This window comes from Camelus bactrianus, chromosome 10 (assembly GCF_048773025.1).
Source record: "Camelus bactrianus isolate YW-2024 breed Bactrian camel chromosome 10, ASM4877302v1, whole genome shotgun sequence".
In the NCBI taxonomy this organism is placed as follows: domain Eukaryota; kingdom Metazoa; phylum Chordata; class Mammalia; order Artiodactyla; family Camelidae; genus Camelus; species Camelus bactrianus.
In genome coordinates, this window is record NC_133548.1 from 69824025 (window position 1) to 69842083 (window position 18059).

Genomic DNA, 18059 nt, shown 5'->3' on the forward strand with positions numbered 1-18059 from the left:
ACTGATTAGATGAAGAATAGCTTACATTCTAGAAGCTAATACTTTCAATTGAGAATAATATTAATGGATATTAATATTAATCACTTGTCACATTAATTCATTAATTTATATAATTCTGAATATTTATATATGGTATATATTATGTACATAAAATATATTTATATGTATTACTAACTTTGACTCCTTTGGAAAAAATGCATTTTAATGAACTTAGAAGCAGCCATACCTTGGTAGAAAATTCTCATATAAAGTAGGCATAGTCCCCCATCGTCTACTTCCACTGTCAGATATGTGCACATACACATGCACACACACAGGGAATCCAGTTAAATATCAATAAGTTTAACTAATTAGTAATTTAACAGTTTTTCTTTTTTTTAAAATCAATTATATTTTACTGCCTGTTTCTATAGTGATGATTGCCATCATTTTGGACTGGAAGAGCCCAACTTCTCTCTGGCATATAGCGTCTCTAAGGATATTGAGAGCTGTGCACAAATCTGGGCCCTTTATGAAGAATTTCAACAGGGATTTCAAGAAATGGCCAATGAAGATTGGATTACTTTTCGGTTTGATTCATAAACAATATTTAGATTCTTGATAATTTTGCGTGTTTTGGGGGATATAAATTTGAAGGTGCATTTCTGGTATTTTACAGGACTAAGATATACCTGTTTGAGGAATTTTTGATGAATTGGCATGACAGATTAAGAAAGACTGAAGAACATTCAGGAATGACAGTGAAATTACAAGCAGAGGTTGACAAATATAAAGTAAGATAGTTTTACTTATCCTACTATTTAAAAATGATATTTGGACCTTTCCTGTATCTTTTTATTATGTAGTGAGTGAACTGTAATTTTAGTTTATATATTTTTTAATGATTCCATTACATGAAAAAAATAGAAAATGTAGAGTAAACCATAGAAGTTACTGATATTTCTGCTACAATTTGAAAGAAGTTATAACTAAGAAACTTATGGTTAAAGTTATAAATTGCCATGTTTTTAATTTAGCAATTAGGTTATGGGTCATTTAGCATATTTAGAATATAGGTCATATCCTAAAATCATAAAAATAGAAATATTTTAGGTCATGTTTTAAAATATATCAAGCCACAAAGGCAAATTTGCGTGTATCCACAGCAATGTTTTTATTAATAAAGTTTTATACAATTCTATTTAAGAATTTGATTTCAATGTTGTTAAATAAGATAATACTAATAAAACATTTTATAAGTAATTAAAATTAAATAATAAGCATTTTGCTGATCTATGTATGCATGTGTGCATGTGTCTTTTTCTCTTTCTTTCTTTCTTTTTTAACAGACTGCAGTTCCTATCTTGAAGTATGTGAGAGGGGAGCATCTTTCTCCAGATCACTGGCTTGACTTGTTTCGCTTACTCGGCCTTCCTAGGGGAACTAGTCTAGAAAAATTACTCTTTGGTGATCTGCTTAGAGTAGCTGATACAATTGTTGCCAAAGCTTCAGACCTTAAAGTAAGAACCACTTTTATAAGTATCTCATAAATCTGACCTTTATCAACATACGATTTTGCTTTGTATTTTATTTAAATAAAACGGCAAGTTAAATTTCATTCTTCCCTTAACATAGTGACAGTATTCCGTTATTCCATAATTCCTTCATTAGTAATACATCTGAAACTATGTGGAGGGAGAGAGACAATATAAACCTCTTCTTTGAGAGAGTGGGAAAAAAACCTGAAATGAAAGATACATCTGACATTAAGAAGGGTGCCAGCTTTAATCAAAAGGCAAAAGAATACAAATCATTTTACACAAAATAGATTTATACTATGGGATATCCAGAGAACTAAGCCAGGAATCAATTTGCTAATCAGATTTAACAGTGATCTCAGGTAAAAGTAAAATCCGCACAATTCTAACTAGCAGACTTTCTATGTTGTGTTCGACCCATTCAATGTAAAAGTAAAAGGACTGGATGTCAAGTTGTCTTATGTTCAGTCTAATGTATGCACTTTGATGTTTGCTAATAACCCTGCAGTATATGTAGATAATCATGAGGCTGCAAGAGCACAGCTGCTATAGGAGGTAACTCTAGACGACTGTGAATCACTTTAGAGGTGCAGTTAAGTTACAGTAAAATTGCTGAGGTCTGCAAAATATTAAATAAGCCAGACTGTTTTTGTGTTTTGCAGTGGATGCTTAAGTTTTGTTTTTTTAGAAGTAAAAAGCATAAGGCAGAACGTTGTATATATTCTGACAGTGTGAACCTGGATACTTAATCTCTGATATCCCTTGATATATTAGTCAGTAATTCTCTTGGATTGCATGTAAAATATATCCATTTACATTTTTTTTGCCTTATGGTGAAAAGCCAAATAAAAATATATCTTCTTATAAAATAGATATCTTGTAATTTATTTATATGATAATGTTGAAGTAATAAATATGGATGTTTTGTGTTAAATAGGATTTAAATAGTCGGGCACAGGGTGAAGTGACAATCAGAGAAGCTTTACGGGAACTTGATCTTTGGGGAGTTGGAGCAGTATTTACCTTGACTGATTATGAAGACAGCCAAAGTCAAACTATCAAGCTAATTAAAGACTGGAAAGACATAGTCAATCAAGTTGGAGATAATAGATGCCTTCTTCAGTCCTTAAAGGATTCTCCTTATTATAAAGGATTTGAAGATAAAGTGTCAATTTGGGAGAGAAAACTTGCAGAGTTAGATGAATACCTACAGAATTTAAACCATATTCAGAGAAAGTGGGTGTATTTGGAACCCATTTTTGGCCGTGGAGCATTGCCAAAAGAACAGACACGCTTCAACAGGGTTGATGAAGATTTTAGGTGAGTACAACTACATAAGAGAAAGACATACATGACAGTTTTTGATTCATATTGTGAGGTGGTTAATACAAGCTAATTACTTTTACATCATTAGCATCATCTGTTTCCCTTCCACTCATTGACTTACTGTCTTTGTTCATCATTCAAATCTCAGCTCCAATTACTTCCTCAAAGAAACCATTGGTTAGGGGTTGCCCCATTAGCAACTCTTATAATACCCTGTTAGCATTTTCCTTGTTAGCATTTATCATACTTCTGTTTGAATATTTGGAGAAATTATTTAATATCTTTATCACTGAGCCATTATCTTTGTGAGGTAGGATTTAATATTTGTTTAGTGAATGAATGAAATAGGACGATGTGCGATGATGGAGGTTAAAAGTGGTAACGGGATACTAATTTTTAGCATTATTTATTAGAAGCATGATGCATTGCTGTTAAACGTTACTGTTTGTTTAAGGTAGTCTCCATATCGCTCTTTCAGCCAAAACCTGTTAAAATAGATGTGAAAATAACTTTTCTTTTCCTTCTGCAGGTCAATAATGACCGACATCAAGAAAGACAGTAGAGTTACAACGTTAACTACTCATGCAGGAATCAGAAATTCTCTACTAACGATACTCGATCAGCTCCAAAGATGTCAGAAATCATTAAATGAATTTTTGGAGGCATGTTTTTAAAAAAAATCTTTATGTAATAAATTATAAAGTACTGTAATATCTTAATGATTTGAAAAGGGAAGACTATTCTTCTTGTTTTTATTTTATTTCTTTTTAGGAAAAACGCTCAGTGTTTCCAAGATTTTACTTTATTGGTGATGATGACTTATTAGAAATACTGGGCCAGTCTACCAACCCATCAGTCATTCAGTCTCACCTTAAGAAGCTGTTTGCTGGTAAGATTGACCATTTACTCAACAGATATTTCTTGTTTCATCTATTGACCAGGTGTAATATTAGGCTCTTAGGCAGACTATTCGTTAAAATACAGATCATACACTCAGAGAACTTAGTTTAGGGGGTGAGGCAAGCTAGTAAGTTAACGAATATAATACGTGACAGTTTTTATGATTGACGTAAGTATGTGGTATTATAGCTGCATCTGTGAAGATATTTAGCTTGGTTTTGGGGCATGAAAAGATGACATCTCAGGTGAGATCTAAAGAATGTATAGTTTCTAGCTAGAGGAAAAAAATGAGGAGGCAGGGGGAATAGGGTGTGCGGAGGTCTGGAAGTGAAGGAGAACATATCCCTTCATTACTGAGCTTCAGGTCTCCCACATGACGTTCCAGTGGAGATTCTCAGTAGGCAATTATTAGCAGAGTTACCTGGGATGGAGATGTAAAAATTGGGAGTCATCTTTATATAGATAATAATTAAGCTATGGAAAGGTAAGATTGCCTGGTTAAAAAAAAAAGTATAGAATAATAGTGCATATGACAATATTCTTTCATTTTGTTGAATCACTTTATTTGGTTAATTGCATATGGAATTGATTTTTTACAAAAACTGATGATTATTTTTCTCGAAATACTTCATTTTTTTGGGAAAAGAGCTATATTTTTCAAATAAACTTTAAGAAGTAAGACATTTTCATCATCTCTTACATGATCAGGGATCAGTAAACTATAGGACCACAGGCCATATCTGGCTCACTGCCTGTATTTTTGAAAGTAAGATTTCGTTGGAAGGAATACAGCCGTGCCCATTACTGTTTATAGCTGCTTCTGTGCTACAGGTGTAGAGCTGAGTAGTTGTCACAGAGACCTTATGACCTGTAAAAACCTAAAATCTTTACTCTCTGCTTTACAGAAGTATTTACTTAACTACGATATATCTGAAGCTTATTAGAGTGCTTATATCTGTAACTGTGACTTGGTGTGTGGGAGGTGGTAGAAAAAACTCCTGCAATCAGAAAGCTTACTTTGAAGCTCTACCTCTACTATTTATTAGTTATTAATTTACCTCTCTGAAATCTAGTTTTCGTCTTTAAGTTGGGAATAATAACTTACAGGGTTTTTCTGAAGACCAAAGAAGGTTATGTGTTTTAAGGTTTTTTATGTCGTATAAAGTGAGTGCAAATTTTGGGGAAGGGAAGTCCTGTTTACCCTCCCCTTTTCCTCTTATCTTTTTGTCTCATATCATATAAGGGGCATCAGTATGTGTTCTTATGCACTCATTTGTGCCTGACTTTTTTTGCTCATCATAATGTTTTCAAGATGCATACAACTATATTTTGTTTTTATTGTTGAAAATCGTCAGTTGAATATATATCAGTGTCTCCATTCACCTGTTAATGGGCAGTCAAGTTTCCAGTTTTTGGTTATGAAAAGCTGTTTTATTACATTATATAGTTGAATTAATGTAATTCTATTCCATTATAATGTGTATTATGTGATATACATTATGTATTATGTGGCAATCATATACACTGCCTAATAATTAAGCCTTTACTGCTTTTGTGTTTAAATTGTTGCTTTTGTATTATAGGTATTAACAGTGTGTGCTTTGATGAGGAGTCAAAGTATATAACTGCCATGAAATCTTTACAGGGAGAAGTTGTTCCTTTTAAAAATAAAGTTCTTCTGTCAAATAATGTGGAGGTAAGTACTTTTTCAAGTGTAAAAGTGAAAAGGATTAACTATATGAACTTTGTATCAGAAGTAACTTAGTCAACTTGTAGAGTACGTTGGTTAATTTAGGCCTTTTAGGAAACTCATATCTTTAAAGAAATAATTTGTTATGTTTGACATTAGAGAGAATATGGATTTTTATTCTTTGGAAAGAAGCATGTAATTATGAAAAAACTTCTGCTTTGGAGCCAAAAAGACTCTTGGATACTCATTTTATCTCCACAACTTATTAGCTATATAACTTAGTCTCACTTAGCTACAGAATGGGAGTCTTACTAGCTGTTGCAAAGACTGTTTTGAAAATTAAATGAGATCACTGGCTTTAAGTACACTATACTGTTTGGAACATAAGTGCTAATAAGTTTGTGTTCTCTTTTTTCTTTAAAATCTGAGTTGTATGAGATGTTTTAATTGAACGAGTAAACTTGAGGCTAGTGCATTACGGAACAACTGGTTAACCGGTTCTGCAGGACTAGGAGTGAGCTGTCAAAGGCCTACACACTTACACAGCTACAACCAAACAGCAGTGGGGTGTACCACACTGAGCTGTGATTATTAGGTTCCAAAATTATCTTCCAACTGGAAGATAAGTCAGGGCCGTGCCTTATCTATACAGTTTAGTAAAATGCCCATTTCTGGTTAGGTCGCAACATTTTATTGGATGTTGAGTATATAAATGGTGGTGATTGAAAGTATAGAAGTTTTGTTAAGTAGCTCCCACATTTGATGAAGAGTTTTGTTTTTGTCGTTTTTGGATTCCTTTCTTGTAGTCTTGCTGGGACTGGATGAACAGAGAGAGAAGGAGCTTTTAGCAGCTGAGCTGGGGCAGTTTTGCCAGCAGAGGAGAACGGGGAGCTCTGGAAGCTCCTGTGACAGCGGAGCAGGGGTCTGCTGCCGCGTGCTGTGAGCTTCTCACTCTTGAGCTGCAGTGGCTTTCGAGCTGCAGTGGCTTTCGAGCTGGGCACAAGTTCATGCTATTTTTAATACTGGAAAGTGCTCTAAAGATAAACAAAAAAAAAGCTAGAACTTAAAGTAGGTGATGAAGAAAAGCTATTTAAGTTTGTAGTTTTTGCCCTTATGTTTTATTGCAAATGATAGTCTTAAAGTTAAGTAGTGATCCTTAAGCATTCATTGCTATTTCCATCAATTATCATTATTTTAACTTTAGTTAACTTTTATTATTTTATTTACAATCAAATGAATGAAAAATGTATTGTTTTGACTTTGAAACAAAATTAGTTTGGTTTGAAGAGGCAGCTTAAGTCCTCAAATGATTTAGCTCAGCCTAATGAAGCTCTCCTTTCCAGTCGTTACAGCTTTCTGCCTCTGAGATCATCAGGCTAGTGTGAGCCACGGGACACAGCTAGTCACTGTGGCGCTAATTTATTGGCCCAACTACCTGGTTTGATTTGTCATAATGAGAAAATGAATGGATTACTTCTTAAAAATGTTCATTTTTTTTGGTTTGTATAGCTGATAGTGATAGCTAACCACAAATTTTTGAGTTTTCACACTTACTGTTATCCTGAGAGATGAAAAAATTATTTTCTTCAATATATTTAAATCATTTATTGATTAAAAAAATTGCGTGCCAGGGGGAGGATATAGCTTTGTGGTGGAACGTGTGCTTGGCATGCACGAGGTCCTGGGTTTAATCTCCAGTACCGCTGTTAAAAAATAAATAAATAAATAAATAAATAAATAAATAAATAAATAAATACCTAATTGTCTCCCCTGCCAAAAAAAAAAAAGCATGTCATATAACATATTTTGGGAGTGTGAGAGTAAATAAGAAACTATAACCTTCCCCCTGAAATAAATAGGGTCATTAGACTATATATTTGTTTTATGGCTTGTGTAATAAGAAATAGTATAATCTCTAATTTTATTTTCAGACTTGGTTAAATGATTTAGCCTTGGAAATGAAGCGGACTTTGAAAGAGTTGCTGACGGAATGTGTTACTACTGGACGGAGTTCTCAGGGTGCAATCGACCCCTCCTTCTTCCCTTCCCAGGTAAGGGGACTTGTGTCTGGAGTAGAGGTGGGCGTGGCGTCACTGGAAGATCCCTGACCTAGAGGTCCGGCGGCTCAGACAGCCGGCATCCTTGTTCTCCCTTTATCTGACAGTTAACTTTGACAAATTGCTTAACTTCTGATTCTGAGTTCCCTCAGCGGTAAAATGTGAGGGAGGAATTGCAGAGAGTGAAGCTCTCCTCCGGCTCCATCAGTCAGCTGTGATTCACATGCTTTCGCGCAGAAGGCTTGCTGACATCTGAGCAGCCCAGGCCAGCGGGGAACGGAGCTGGGAGGCAGAATTGGTCCTCTAGTAGTTTCTGTGTTCCAGACGATTGGTCTGTTGTTGATGGAGGCACAGGATCTATAACACTGTCCCCCACCCTTCCCACGGACTCATCTGAAGTTGGAGCTGGCAGGAGTTTTGCAGATTTAGTGTAGGTCTGAAACAGTCACAGCACTGAACTAGAGCTTTGGCAGGGAGGCAGAGAGCTAGGATGCTGGGTTGGCATAGAGAACACTGCAGCTCAGTGTTCACAGGAAACATGGGATACTAGGTATGTGTAGACCAAACTCACTCTGGTCCCTGTTAAAGTCTAGCACTAAGCCTGGGGTTAAGTGTCCTGCCGTGTTCAGGGTTTATTTTATTGCCAGTTGAGACTAATACTGTAGAATTAGGGTATCAGGAACTTTAGTTTTTAAGGACCATGAAAGGCAGGCACTCACATGTTCTGATTTCTCATAGGAGAAGCTACCCAATTGTTATTTGCTTTTCAGATTGAAATAGGTAGTAGTTATTAGAGCAAGTTTTTGTTGTTGTTGTTGTTGAGTTGTAGTCAGTTCACAATGTTGTGTCAATTTCTGGTGTACAGCACAATTTTTCAGTCATCCATGATAATACATTTATTTATTTTCATATTCTTTTTCACCGTGAGCTACTACAAGATCTTGAATATATTTCCCTGTGCTATGCAGTATAAACTCGTTTATGTAGAACAAGTTTTTGTGTTGGTTCTTTTAAAGCGCAAGAAGTTAAATAGGAAACTTGGAACATTTTAGCTTCTTAGACTATTTATCATTCATATCATTTGGATCTTTGAGCATTTTAACTCAAACTAAAATATATTTTTAAAAAATGTTAAGTTCTTAGAGAAAAGTAATCACCAAAGAATAATAATGCCACTGCATAGTCAGAGTTAAGCTGCTTTTTTACCTCTGGAAATGTTTCCCAGTACTCTGTGAGCTTCCAGGTAGTATTTAAATTGAGTTAGAATAAAATACACAATATTGAAAAATATACAAAAGTAAGAATTGCACAATAATTGCATTTGGGAAATGACAGTTGTATGGGGGGATATACTGGGAGCTACAGGCTAAAGAAAGTTGATGAATTTGAGCCTGAAACTTACTTCTGGGCTCTGAGCAGTCATGTAAAAATGTGAACTACTGAAAACATAAACAGTTCATTATCTACCAAAACAGAATTCTAGTTTATTAGCAGTTGATGTTAAGAAAAATTCATCTCAGGAACATCTATGTAAGAGGATTGGGTAGTGTAACAGGATACGTGAATGTCTCGTACAGGTAACTGTATACTGTTAATTCAGTTCTCTGAAGACGTTTTTGTAAGGACCTGAAATAATGTAGAAAAGGCATTTTCTGGTCTGGGAAGGTGTCAGCACGATAAAGTAGAAAGAATCTGACAGACCTTGGTTCAACTCCTGCCTTTGCCAGTTACACTCTTGAGTGATTCTTTTTGACACGTAGTTAAGAGGGTTTAATAATACCTACATGGCAACTCATTTCGAAGGTTAAATCATACAGTGTTTACAGAGCACTCTTAGTGACCATTACATTTTAGGTAATTAAAATGTTGGTGTCTGTTCAGATATTTTAATGATAATGTGACAAGATTGTATTGTATCATTTTTGTTAGCCTGTCACAGAAATCATATAGTTGACTGTTATAAATGCACAATATCTCAATTTTTAATACAAAAATTCAGTAGTATTGCCTGAAGGAAAATCCAAGTGAGTATTAGTTTTGAGGTGGCAAGTGAACATTTTCATGTGCAAATTAGAAAGCAAAATCTTTTCTCAGAAAGTGTATTTGGATTTGTTTCAATGCTTCACCATATACTTGATTAAAGAACTTGATGAGTTTTGTACTGCCAAGTATGAGAGATGACTTTGACCTGAAAGTTACTAATTTGCTTTGTCTTTCATTAAATAACCTGAATATGATATTTCTACAATGTCTTAAGTTAGAATATGAGCGGCTTAGCCTGCTCTGTTAAGTTGTAGAGTGTATATATAGATGATTAATGAGTCAGTCAGATAAATAGAGGCATTTGATGATTTTTCTGGGTGATATTATCAGAATAAACAATCTGTTCAATAGTAATTGGTCAGTAGGTTTGGTGTTTATATTTGATGATGGATCATATGTTTAGAGTAAAGGAGGGTACTGGTTTTCCGTGTTCATCTCAGAATTGTATTGAAGTATTAAAAGTTTTCAAAAGCTGGTGTTTAAATGTATAATTTGCTTTGTCAGTAACCTTGCTCTGTTGGTACTATTATACACAATCTCTCAAAGAGTGTTAATATTTCATGTTTTATATAAACATGAAGCTATCTGTCTTGGTCCCATATTTAGTTTCTATTTATGGGTATTAGACTGAAATTGACAGGTACTTTTTAAATTTGTTAATTTAATTTTGGAGGGATAATTAGGTTTATTTATTCATTTATTTTTTAATGGAGGTATTGGGGCTTGAACCCTGGACCGCAGGCATGCTAAGCATGCACTCTACCACTGAGCTATACCCTTCTTCACAAGACAGATCTTCATTTAAGATAAAATAAGGATTTTGAAATTCCAGACTTCAGTAGCATACTGGGAGATTATTTTGGAATGCTACAAGAGTACCCTTTTTATTAAATAGAATGCATCATACTCTGATATCTTTGCATCTCACTGGTTGAAAAGAAGCCATTCATGAGGCGAGTCATGGGAAGAAAGTACAAAGGCACTTAGGTTATAATAAGCTTGGTGGGTTCTAAGACCTGAAAATGAGCTTATCGAACAGTACAGGAGGAGTTCTGAGAAGTATGCTGGAGCTGCATCACACAGTGCTTCTTCTACAAATGTATTGCTCTGTTAGTATTTGAGGTGCCAGTAAGACATTCAGGTAGAGGGATCCAGTGTGCAACTGGAAATTTGGAAAAGTATCTTTCCTTAAATTTTAAAAAAATTTCTCAGTAAATTCACCTTTTAAAAATAATTCTTCTCTTGTATGCTTTATTCTTTAGATATTATGCTTGGCTGAGCAGATTAAATTCACTGAAGATGTGGAAAATGCTATCAAAGATCATAGTCTTCATCAGATTGAAACACAGCTGGTGAATAAGTTAGAACATTATACAAACATTGATACAAGTTCTGAAGATCCAGGAAATACTGGTATGGAAAAATGTTCCGTTTTCTCCCTACTTCTGGGTTATTTGAACTTTTTTTTTTTTTTTGGTATCCTATCTTAATTTGTCTATTGCGCTTTTTTGTCTATCAATTATCTGTGTATCTATTTTGGAGATTAGGAATTTCAGTATACATAGATTTATATTATACTTAGAATCAATAATTTACTATTTTAAATAGAATGTAGAAACCTCACCACCATATAGGTTTCTTTATCCCCTTCTTATGTTGTAGTTTGTATATATTATAAGACAACGATTTACATTGAAAACTCCATAGGATTATGTTATACGTTTTGCCTTTAACCATCAAACATATTTTAAAGCACCTGAGAATAGTCTATTATATTTACCTAGATGCTTACCATTTCTGTTGCTCTTCCTTCTTCCTGATGTTCCACGTTTCCTTCTGGGATCATTTTCTTTGCTTGAAGAACTTCCTTTAGTGTATCTTTTAGGGCATGTTTGCTGGCTGTGAATTCTTACAGATTTTCTTCGTTTGAGAATGTCTTCATTTCACCTTTATTGTCTTTTCTGATATGAATTGCATTTTTTTGTTTTTTTGCATGTTGAATGATTTTGGATTATATCCTGGACATTATGAATGTTGTGTGATGAGGCTGAGTTAATTGTTAAATTTTCTGGATAATGTTGATATTTTCATGTTAGCAAGTGATCTTTTTGGGTTCTGGCCACAAGTTTCGACCAGCTTTCTGTGGATTGTGGTTCCTTTGTCAGCTCTGTTTTTAGAGTCTTTGCAGTTGTCTTCAGATCTTGAGATCTTCAGGTCTTTCCCACGTGTGGGCCCCCTAGTGGTCAGTTCTCAAAGGGGCCAAAGTACAAAGGCACTGAGATAAGCTTGGTGGGTTCTAAGACCCGAAATAGGCCTAGAGGAGTTTCATGCTTAGGAGGAGCTCTCCTGCACAGCTTCAGGCTGAGCCCAGGGGTTCAGAAATACGTTTATAGGGTCGTTTTTACAATCTCCTCCCTCTCCACGATCTTCTCAGTGGTTTTGTGGTCCCTTGGGCTTCTGCTTTGGTCTTCTGGCCAAAAAGCTGAAGTTTCATGCACGCTTGTCTCCTGCATGCTCTCTGTGACTGCGCCCATGTCTTGAGCCAAATGTTGGGAGAACAAAGAAAGAGAAAAAGAGCAGCAGGGGTTTGTCGTGCTCTCTTGGGATCATAGCTCCTCTGATCAGAGGAAGGATTCCTTCCTTCAGAGTTTTAGGCACTCCTGGGTCTCAGCTGCCTGCGCTGTGGCTACCAGGAGACTCCTTTTCTGCTTTTCAAGCCTGAGCTAGAACCTTCTGGAGTGTTCTCTGTCTACACAAGTCTGGGTTTCTGGCAGCACTGGGTCCAGGCCTAGGGATACCAAAGAAGAAAAAAAAAGAAAGAAAAAGGTAAATTCACCACTGGTTTGGTGGAGCTTCTGATTCTGCCCTTCCCCAAGTTGCCTGATACTCTTTCCTTTTTCAGAGTCCTTAATAGCAGTTCAGTGCGTGTTGTCCGTGTTTTACACCTGCGTTCAGAGGGGATGCAGGCTGAGTGTGCTTTCTCCTTTGCGTAAGGAGGGGAGCCCCTCTTCTATTGAATTTTGATGCCTTGGTTTTCACACACAAAATTCTTACTTCTTATTGGTAGATTTGTCAGCTTTTTGACTTACATGATACATATTTACTGTACCATTCAAATGTATGATGAAATTGTCATTTAAATTCATCAAGGAATCACCTGTATTTATATAATTGTAAGGTCCATAAGTCACAGGCTAACATTTTCTTCATTATTTTAAATTGTATACAGAATCTGGCATTCTGGAGCTTAAGCTTAAAGCACTAATTCTTGATATCATTCATAATATTGATGTGGTGAAGCAGTTAAACCAAGTTCAAGTTCATACAACTGAAGACTGGGCTTGGAAAAAACAAGTTAGATTCTATATGAAAAGTGATCACACATGTTATGTTCAAATGGTGGATTCTGAACTTCAGTATACTTACGAGTATCAGGTATGACATGTGGCAGAAATGTTTAATTTTTCCAACTAGAAATTATTTACTTTAAAGGAAATTTGCTATTGGAGGAAAGAGTTATTTTTATTTCAGTTGTAATTTTGAGGAATTATTTTGTTATTGTCTTCCTGTTTCATTATAATTAAGAAGATGTTAATCGGAAAAAATTCTATTTCAAAAAAGTTAAAATAATGGCAGTGTTTTACTGAATTCTCTAAATGTATCTTTTCTTAAAGTAGTATTTATTTATATAGAATTTGAAATATGTCTTTAATCCAAGGAGAAATATGCAACCTCAGGAAACAGTTTGGTTTGTGCCTTCTTATACAAGGCCCAAATTAGTACAATTGAAAATGTGTTAAAATATGTTTGCTAAATGCTTTCAGTTAGTAAGGTGAAAGAATTTTCAAGCAAATAACCTAGCTCATGTAACTGGTTCTCAAAAAAAAAAAAAGCCTAGCTGTATCCTCTGCCTTTTTCCATCACAGTGACTCAATCATCAAAGTGCATTTGACATTTATGTTAATAAGCATATGTCAGGAGAGTTGCCAGCTGGATCTTTCAAAAAGGAAATGTCCTTGCAGACCCAAATCTGTCTACCTAAATTAAGGAAAAACTCTGTAAGATGCAACTGGGATTAGCATCTATTTCCCCTAACATTTAGGAGAAATTTTGAGAATTACTTGATTAGTTAAAATTACTAATTTCATAAACATTTTTCCAATTAATTACACTTTGAAGTCTCCAAAGTAGTTCTGATTTGTGAAGATCGTAAGATTCAAGGATATAATATACATGAATTTTAAAATACGAAATAGAATGATTATTGTATATAATTGTATATAATCATATTGTAAAGTGTATAATTGTATATAGTTTCTGGATTTGTCTGCCTTAGAGGTATATCTTTGTGATGTTATCAAGAACTTGAGAGACTATTTGGAAAACCTAACATATCAATTGGGGATGGAATAAAATACATGCTGGAGAAATAACTAAGTTTAATTCTAGTTTGTGCTTTAGAAAATTTCTTTCACTAAAAAATTCTGGGTGTTTTTCTGTGGTAACAACTTTAACCTATTTGTTGCTTTTTAAACTTTTTAACTAGAATCACACAATATATACTATTTGTAAATGTTGAATAGAACATGAATATTTGAATTTTCTATTTCCCTTGTGTAGGGGAATGCTCCCAAGCTGGTTTATACTCCACTGACTGACAAGTGCTACCTAACTCTCACTCAAGCCATGAAGATGGGACTGGGAGGAAATCCTTATGGGCCAGCTGGAACTGGAAAAACTGAATCAGTAAAAGCTTTAGGTGGACTTCTTGGAAGACAAGTTTTAGTTTTTAACTGTGATGAGGTAGAATAAATAATTATCAAACTATATACTAGCGTGTTAGATGTTTGGAATAGTTTTCACGTACTTATATGAAATGCTCTATTTTTAAATTGCTCTACTTTTAAATCACTTGAAAGCAGAATTTGTTTTATTTGAAAACCACAATGGAGAGAGGTTGCACATAGTGTGGTCCAAAATCTTTTCTAAAGAGAACTATTGCAAAGAAATAATTTGGCATTCAGAATGAAGATTTACGTTAGAGTGTAGAAAAGAAATTTTTGTAAGGTGAATAGTGAATAGAAAAAGAATCTTAAATTCATTTAAAATGACCATTTTCAAAACATTTTGTGTAGCATTTGTGTTTTGACTTAAAGAATAACTAAAAATCTTGTGTTTGTTTCTATGTACTTTTCAAAACACTTTCACATGAATTATTTTGTTTATTCCTTGAAACCACCCTGGGTTTTGAAAGAGTAGCTGTTTAATCTCTACTTAAAAAAGAACAAAAGAGGCACAGATGGGTGAAATAATTACCTTCTCACTAAGTGATAAAGTAGTAAGTTATTATTAGATTTTAATTAATTTTTTAATGAATATACTTTTTATTGTTATTTTTAAGGGCATCGACGTGAAGTCAATGGGCCGAATATTTGTTGGTTTGGTCAAGTGTGGGGCCTGGGGTTGTTTCGATGAATTCAATAGACTGGAGGAATCTGTACTGTCAGCAGTTTCTATGCAAATCCAGACAATTCAAGATGCTTTGAAGAATCATAGAACTGTATGTGAACTGCTTGGCAAGGAGGTATAGAATACACTGGGGATTTAAGGAATTAAAATATTTTAAAAGACTTTGCGTTACTCGTGCTCAGGCAAATATTCCATCTTTACTTCTCCTGACACCCCTGTTTCTAATCTGTGACCAATGTGTTAAATCTTTTTTACCTGTCTCTGGGATGTCTTACCCTTTTCTGTCCTACCTCCACCATTCATTCATCTTCAAACTTTCAATATTGAACAATACAGTTAAATAATACTTGCTAATGTTGATCGAGTTCTTTGTGCTGACACTTGGCTTAGTGCTTTAATGTATTGTTTCATGTAGTGCTCACCACAGTCCTTTGAATTAGGTACTAAATGTGTACTTTTTTGTTTTATGGATGAGGAAACTAGGGTTTGATGAGTTAAGAGTAAGTAGTGGAGCTGGGAGTTGAACCCAGGTCTGTCTAATTCTGAAGTTCATGTTTTTAATCACTATTCTGTATGAACTTTAAAACAGTGACCCTCACTAGTCTTCTGTTCTTCACTTCTCCCATAGGAGATAAACATTGTTGTTATTAGAATATAAACTTGGTTGTGTATTAAATATAAATTTCTATGTATAGTGTATAATGCTGAACACGCTGTAAGGTAAAAGAACTGTGATCTTACCCTCTTCTTATCCATAGTAACATTTTCACAATACAAGTTTTTCAGGGGAGTCCAATAAGGGAAGACCAATTCTAAATGGCCTGTTACTTACATCATGTTTAAACTTTCTTCACCGAGAAAAGAGAAACTACTAAGTTTTTAACTCTTTGTATCAAAATTTACTTTCTTCCCTGTTTGTGTTTTTTCATTTCCTCCTCTTAGAAAGAAATAATTATCCTTTCCACCAACGCAGGCTACTCTTGCCACCTGTGCTTTGGAATCTTCTCCCTGGGGACCTTCTCTTCAGCCTTATCCCCTTCCTTCCTCCACTCATTTCTTGTGGACTTTTGAACATATTCATATATTTTCTTTCTTAATAATACATAGTATATATAATGATATTATAATATTTAATGTAATTAAAACGTAAACAAACCTTCGTTTAATTCATCTTTCCTTCAAACCGTGCTCTTTTCTCTCCTTGATAGCCAGGTTTTTACCCCGGGTTTTTCTACTTCCTCATTGCTCTTCATTGTTTTCACATTCTGATTCTGATTTTCTACTCTTAGTGCTTTGTTAAATGCTCCTACTCGGTACTTCCATGATATTTCGCTCTTCACTGTCATAGCATTTATCACACTATGATTGCTTCTAATACTCAATTGACTCATAAACTCCAGAAGGGCGTAAAGAGTTACTAACTTTAGTTCTGAGTTGTGTTACCTCTGCATACCTGGCAAAGTGCCTAACGCGAGGAAAGCTTTTAGTGAGTATATGTTGAATGAATGAGTAGATGTTCAAACTAGTTGTCATCTCTTAAACTTTTAGCCTCAAAAAACTGATTATGAATGTAGTATGGTTCCTAAGGAGTTTATTATATGTTGAGTAAGGAAATGTTTAGCACATTAGTAGTTATTTTTTGCTAAGGTTTAAGATGTGTGTGTAGAAGTATGTCATTATGTTATTGAAACTTCTATTGGAAATACGTTTTACATTACAGTTTCAAATATTTGATGCCTATGTTTTAAATTATTATTTCAGGTCGAAATAAATTCTAATTCTGGAATTTTTATCACTATGAATCCTGCTGGGAAAGGTTATGGAGGAAGACAAAAACTACCTGATAATCTTAAACAGCTTTTCAGGCCAGTAGCCATGTCTCGCCCAGACAATGAGCTTATTGCAGAAGTTATTCTCTATTCAGAAGGCTTTAAAGATGCTAAAGTGTTGGGCAGAAAATTGGTAGCTATCTTCAGTCTATCCAGGTGAGTTTTCCTGTTTTAAATATTTTTATATTTTGTGGTTCCAGTGATTAATCATGGTTATTAGTGACCATTTTCCACATTTGTCCAATTTACCTATTCAATAATATTCTTATTGGCGACTGTATTGTACTTAAGCTGTTGATAGGGAAGATTTTAGTTTTAGTTGATAGGAAAGATTTAGATTTTAATTTTAGAATAACATGAGACTCAAAACTATTTGTTTTCATAAATACTGTTAATTCGATTTCACCTTTTTTCTGTGAAGTATTTTTATTGGAGTACTCCAGTTAAATGATACTCACTAAACTAATTTACCACTCAAAACCTACTGTTCTTTCACAATCTTTCACAATTTTTCCTACGTGTGATATCTAGTATTAGAGATTGACTTTTAGCTTCTTTGGGCAACCTAGAATTCTGATCTGTATCACATAAGAGAAGGAACTAGAGTATCAGGGATTGAGAGCAAAAGGATCAGTTAAAGACTTCAGGAGTAAAAAGTAAGAGGTAATTATCATTTAGTACCTTCAGTAAGATGATTAGCCAGTTCATGAAAGGTTTATCCTGATCCTTGAGAACCCTCCTTCTTTAACGCTTTACTTGAGTGATCTTTTTGTGTTGATTGGTTCCTTTTTATAAATTAATGTAATATTAGGACTTATTTCTACATGTTAATAGTTATATTCTGTATTTCTTTTAATGTAACAGAAAGAATTTCTTATGCTACTTGATGCTTTATGATTTCCATGTCTTTACTTAAGGGAACTTTTGACACCTCAGCAACATTATGACTGGGGTTTGAGAGCTTTGAAGACAGTTCTGCGAGGAAGTGGAAATCTTCTTAGACAGCTGAAGAAAACTGGTGTTAAACGGGAAGGTATGATTCATTACCCCAATTATAGTCTAAATATTTTAAAACAAGTTTTAATTTAGTTGTAGATTTATGCAAAAGTTATAAATATAGTATATAGGGTTTCTGAATACTGTGGCCCCCCATATATATATTTCTCCTATTAACATCTTACATCAGTGTGGAACATTTATTAAAACTAGTGAACCAATATTGATACAA

General features: G+C 34.4%; 1 protein-coding gene across 5 annotated transcripts in view; it reads left to right on the plus strand.

Annotated features, from left to right (window-relative positions):
- Positions 1–18059, plus strand: part of DYNC2H1 (dynein cytoplasmic 2 heavy chain 1) — a 264075-nt gene that overhangs the window by 44448 nt on the left and 201568 nt on the right. For all 5 annotated transcript variants that reach the window (XM_045515383.2, XM_045515381.2, XM_045515382.2 and 2 more), the window contains exons 23-36: positions 414–569; positions 659–773; positions 1329–1499; positions 2455–2837; positions 3373–3505; positions 3615–3732; positions 5327–5439; positions 7365–7484; positions 10796–10946; positions 12763–12968; positions 14154–14336; positions 14935–15117; positions 16764–16987; positions 17749–17864. In XM_045515383.2, the coding sequence (XP_045371339.2) occupies positions 414–569; positions 659–773; positions 1329–1499; positions 2455–2837; positions 3373–3505; positions 3615–3732; positions 5327–5439; positions 7365–7484; positions 10796–10946; positions 12763–12968; positions 14154–14336; positions 14935–15117; positions 16764–16987; positions 17749–17864 (2372 nt within the window). The remainder of the gene's footprint in view (positions 1–413; positions 570–658; positions 774–1328; positions 1500–2454; positions 2838–3372; positions 3506–3614; positions 3733–5326; positions 5440–7364; positions 7485–10795; positions 10947–12762; positions 12969–14153; positions 14337–14934; positions 15118–16763; positions 16988–17748; positions 17865–18059) is intronic.